At 41.6% G+C, this 4699-nt stretch overlaps 1 protein-coding gene across 1 annotated transcript; it reads right to left on the bottom strand.

The window, feature by feature from the left end:
* Positions 1–670: 670 nt before the first annotated feature.
* On the bottom strand, positions 671–4298 carry LOC127317776 (inositol diphosphatase DSP2). Its single transcript, XM_051348371.2, has 5 exons — positions 3907–4298; positions 3737–3830; positions 1257–1314; positions 1123–1166; positions 671–1036 (listed from the first exon to the last, which is right to left on the bottom strand). The coding sequence occupies exons 1-5, from the start codon at positions 4182–4184 to the stop codon at positions 863–865; spliced, it is 648 nt and encodes a 215-aa protein (XP_051204331.1). The 5' UTR covers positions 4185–4298; the 3' UTR covers positions 671–862.
* Between the last annotated feature and the right edge of the window lie 401 nt (positions 4299–4699).

The following is a 4699-nucleotide window of genomic DNA, read 5'->3' as shown; positions in this document are numbered from 1 at the left end:
TTGTAGAGCCAAATTTTCAACTTGAAATTATAAAATGAACTGTAAGTGGGATTTGTGGGCGGAGACGAGTTACATGATCTGCCTAGAGATAGAATCTTTCCTTGCTTTGGTAGCACAAGGACATGCTTAGAGACTTAGAGTTACTCCCTCTTTTTTTTATTTACATCGCGTTCTAACTTCAAAGTTTAGTCAAAGTTAAACTTTATAAATTTAACATATGTAATGTAAAATATATTGTATTAGAACCATTCTAATTAAAGTATATTTTCATATTATATGCATTTGGTATTGAGAATGTTGATATTTCTTATATTGTTGGTTAAATTTTGCAAAGTAAAAAAAAAATGGAGGGACCACTGCTAGCTGGTAGCTAGTATCATCAGTCATTCTTACGTTCAGCTGCTCTACTTGCTACTACTTCACATTTCCTCATGTTTTTTATGCCCAACCCCACCCTAATTTGACCAATGCCATGCTTACAACTTCGGATTAATTTAGCTGAATTGATGCAAAGAGCCAAGCTTTCTGCATAGCAATGCCGCTTGACTACAGAGATTCAGTACCCCAAAACAATGGTGAATTGCTCGCAAGAGTGACCAAAAAAGAAGAGAAAACCTCTGGCACTCACCCCACAACTTTCTGGTTCTTAGGATCTGCAGGGACCTGAGCAGGAAAAAATAGAGCTCGCAACTTCTTCTTCATCTTTGTTTCTGCTAAGGCTTCATTCACTATCTCATGGATTCATTCTAAGGGTTCCAAAAATTATTCACTGCTGAATCGGTTCAGTGACCGCCGGAAGACAGGTTGGAGATTTACTAAGAATCTGGGAGGACGGCTGGGGCGAGCGATAGCTCGCCTTTGGTTAACAATGTGAAGGGGTCAGATGCTTCAAGCTTGAGACGTCAAACAGTTCCATGAATCTTAGATCAGTGCTCCTCACTTTCGCAGCGGCGAAGCGCTGATACTCGTCAAAGACCGAAGATAGGCACCATTTGTGCAACTTCCTCATGCATCCAACGACGCATCCAGTTCGGTGCTGCAGAAACATGTGCAGGTATTGAGCAGTGAGCATAAAGTCTAGAACATACCAGCTCTGAAGTGCTAAAGTAGAATTAAGTTTACCTTGCCTCTCTTGCAGTGAATAAGGAGCGGTTGATTTCTTATGTCTGGATCAAAGTAAACGAAAAGGAGTAAGAGAGATGAAATGATGAAGGTCTGTGAGGTGTGCAGACAGTGTCGTTATAAAGATGAATTACCTAGGACAACTTTTAGTGCTTCCCGTATTTTCTCGTCGGGTATTTCAACAAATGGTTCCTGCAGTTACAGAGTTTCAGGAATTATGAGGCCACGGATCACACTTTTGAATGTAAACGAGTCGAATAATCAGGACTTTAGATGAAACACTAGCAAGATTATTACATACGCATAATGACCTGCTGTAACACGAAATGTGGTGCATAGAGTTACAACATCCGATATCTACGAAAAACACTGGCAGAAACTAGAAATTCGGTCATAAGACTGAAGAAAAATGTACCAAGGTCAACCCAAGTCAGAAAAATAAGTAGATAACCAATTCCTTGAAAACTGTCTGCCGGTGACCTTATCCGTGCCCCAGTTTCTTTCTTTGCTTGTTTTCATTAATTTGATCTATTTTATTGGAGAAAAAACCCAACTTTTCTCTGTATTCCTGTCAAGATTATGGAATGAGGTCAACGATCCAGATCCGCACGCATCAGCTATGTTTGCCCGGATAGGAGTACAAACTACAGTTGGATGTCCCTGTTAATTTTTTATATTTGCAAAATGGTCACTGGTGCCTATGCTGACCAAACCATAGATTATAGACAATCTATGGCCCGTAGAAAAACAGGAAGAAACAAACCATTTTTTATGAACACTTTCTATTTAATTTTGCGTTATGTCATGGAGGAGCTTCAAGTTCGAGTATAAACAGAGAAATAATAGGAATGATTGCTTTTTTATGGTAATTCATAGCATCAACCTAGAGCAAGAAAAAAAAATTAACACTCCAAATAAAATGGACTACTAATAGCATGAACCTAGAGATCCCTTCAAACATTGTTGCACCATTTTTTTGAAAAAATAAGGACACTTCATATCCCTACAATTTATTGCAACTTTTGTTCTGAAGTTTAACATAGTTTTTTCCTGAAAAGGCATAACCGAAATGTATGGAATTGTTCCGAATGAGAGTAAACATTACATGTACAGTCAGGATAACCAGCAAGAACTCATGGAGAGTATGCTTATGCTTCCATAGTTTGATGCACATATAAGCATCATACATGGATCAGATACGAAGCACTAGAAATGTACATGGTCACAAGACTCCAAATGGCTTTCATAAGAGAACATGACAACATGTGACAACAACAATGAAAATGGTTTCATCTAAAAGTGTTTCTCAAGGCTGACACTAGCACATACTATATGTGGTGTCCAGTGATCTAGCCAACAAACTGTATTAATGTTGAATCCTAGCATGAGAAATTAGAGTCTATGTTAGTCATTCTCTGTTGCCAGTAAGAAGAATATAATTTCATTTTCACTGGGAAGAATTCAACTTATTGTCCATGCTCATTTTCATCTGCTAGCTATGATGAATAGAGCAGTTTACAGATCTCAAAATACTGCAGCGGATCTAGGTTTCCAGTGCCATCCTCTCATCAAGAACAAAACAGCACACTGGACAGCCCAATGTGTGGATCGATGCACGTTGTGCTATTATTGTGTTGTATGATTGTACCATACTGACATGCGGCCTTGGTTGCAAACACTGATACGCCCCCGGTATGTGCAGTCGGTTATGGTGGTTTAGCGAGCCCATATGGATTAGGTTGTCAAATACTGAGTCGGAACAACTTGTGGTGCTGCATGCATCAACCAACGATTTTAATTCACGAAAATTGTGCTTAGCCTGTTGTGAGTTGGGACCATCAAAGATGCTTATAAAAATCCAGAAGTCATATGGCATGAATAGGAGTTGCAGGACCCATGAACTGCTCATACTGAAGTCTAAACAATAAAATTCCTGTACCAAAGAAATTAAACCTTTTTTGCTAGAAAATTAAAAAAAAACAAATGGTCCATGAAGAAACTACTACTTTGTACTTGTGCAGAGAACATCAGTCCAACAAGAAAAGAAAGAGAAGGAAAGAAAAGAAAACGAATTAAGAAAAGTAAATGAAAAGGGAACTCCAATAGTATAATGAAGATGCTCTCTGCCAAAAGGGATGTATGATGCATAATCATTGGTTAATTACCTTGGAGTTACAGGAACACACGAATTAAAAACCATTGGGAATCTTGGGAAAATAATTTTTCAGATAAGTAACACAGCTGGCTGAATTTGTCAAAACAATGCTGAAAGGGACAACTGTCGATAATGTTGTAGATGGTGGGTGTATCATGTGCCTTTGGTGTGCTTAGGCAAGCAAGTCAGTTGATAACAAATAAGTTTGTCTCACGGATGCATTGGATTCTCCTCCAAATCATCTAGGTACAGTGCATGTACTAGTACTAATCTAGGATGGACCGCACGACATGATCAAGGACCTTGGCAAACGATTCTTGTGTGCTACCGAGAGTAATCGTGTTTACCTACCCAGTACTGCGATTCTTCTTCTCCAAGAATTGACATCGAAGAAAACTTGAAAAGCAGCGAATTTGGTAAAAAAAAAAAGGCATAGGGAAATTGTCCATCTTCAGTTACCTTGCGGCCCTCGATTCCGAACTGGTAGAGCTTGATTCCACTCTTGGCGAGGAACTCCTTGTTCGTCTCCGGGTACGGCTCCGGGCACAGGTACCTGAGCAACAAGAACGTCAGTCAGGAAAACACAGCAAGAATTTGCATAGGCAGCAGCAGAGTGGAGAGATCCTCACACGATGGAGCGGAGGTTGAGGGACTTGAGGAAGCGGAAGTTGGCGGCCGCCGGGAAGCCGGAGCGGTAGATGCCGTCGTCGACCATGGCGAAGTTGAGCGGCGGCACGAGCGTGCCGTCGTCGCAGGCCCCTGCCGCCGCCGACAGCGACAGCGGCGGCATGGGGAAGATCTTGGGGGGCTTCTCGTGCTTCCAGAGCTCGAGGCCGCTCATCTCCATGGCCTCCTCCCGCTGCTCCGCCTCCAGGGCCCTCTGCTTGGGCATGATTTCCAGCTTCATAGCTTTTCGCTCGCACGCACGCACGGGGAAGGGCAGAAGCGTAAAATCCGCAGGTAGGATGGTGTGCTTGGTGTGCGTGATGGTTTGAGCGGTGTGGGTGTAATGGCCTAACCGGAAGCCTGGTTATTTATAGGAGAAGCTCAAGAGAAGGAAACTCCGAAAAGTTGTAGGAGGAAAAGGTGGGTAATTGGAGTGGAACTCTGAGAAAAAAGTGTGATGGTTATTGATGGGGAAAGGAGAAATTTGGGGATAAGGAGATGATCAAGGTGCAATGGTATGAGATCTCAAGTGGCGCAATTGGCTGAATTGTACCGGTGTGATGGTTTAATCCGATCACACAAAGTCTTGTTTTCCCCGCAAAACGAGTCCTATGGGGTTTGTGTCTTCTGTTGCTGTGTAAAAATAAATAAAATCTGATCAATGGAGGGTGGATGGTAGACTATGTAGTGATTCAACAAGCGTGTAGACGACAACTTTTCTGATGCCAAAAAGATGGATCAAGCATCCATACAAAT

Source organism: Lolium perenne, chromosome 7 (assembly GCF_019359855.2).
Source record: "Lolium perenne isolate Kyuss_39 chromosome 7, Kyuss_2.0, whole genome shotgun sequence".
NCBI lineage: Eukaryota > Viridiplantae > Streptophyta > Magnoliopsida > Poales > Poaceae > Lolium > Lolium perenne.
The sequence above is the reverse complement of the archived record's forward strand: the minus strand, read 5'-3'. Positions and strand labels throughout refer to the sequence as shown.

Bases quoted from the DNA above. Each gene is read 5' to 3' on its own strand.
- LOC127317776 (XM_051348371.2), bottom strand. From the start codon at position 4,184: ATGAAGCTGGAAATCATGCCCAAGCAGAGGGCCCTGGAGGCGGAGCAG. The intron at 1,167-1,256 runs GTAATTCATCTT...ACTTTGATCCAG, and splicing joins AGCACTAAAAGTTGTCCTAG to ACATAAGAAATCAACCGCTC. The intron at 1,037-1,122 runs GTAAACTTAATT...ATGTTTCTGCAG, and splicing joins TTCACTGCAAGAGAGGCAAG to CACCGAACTGGATGCGTCGT.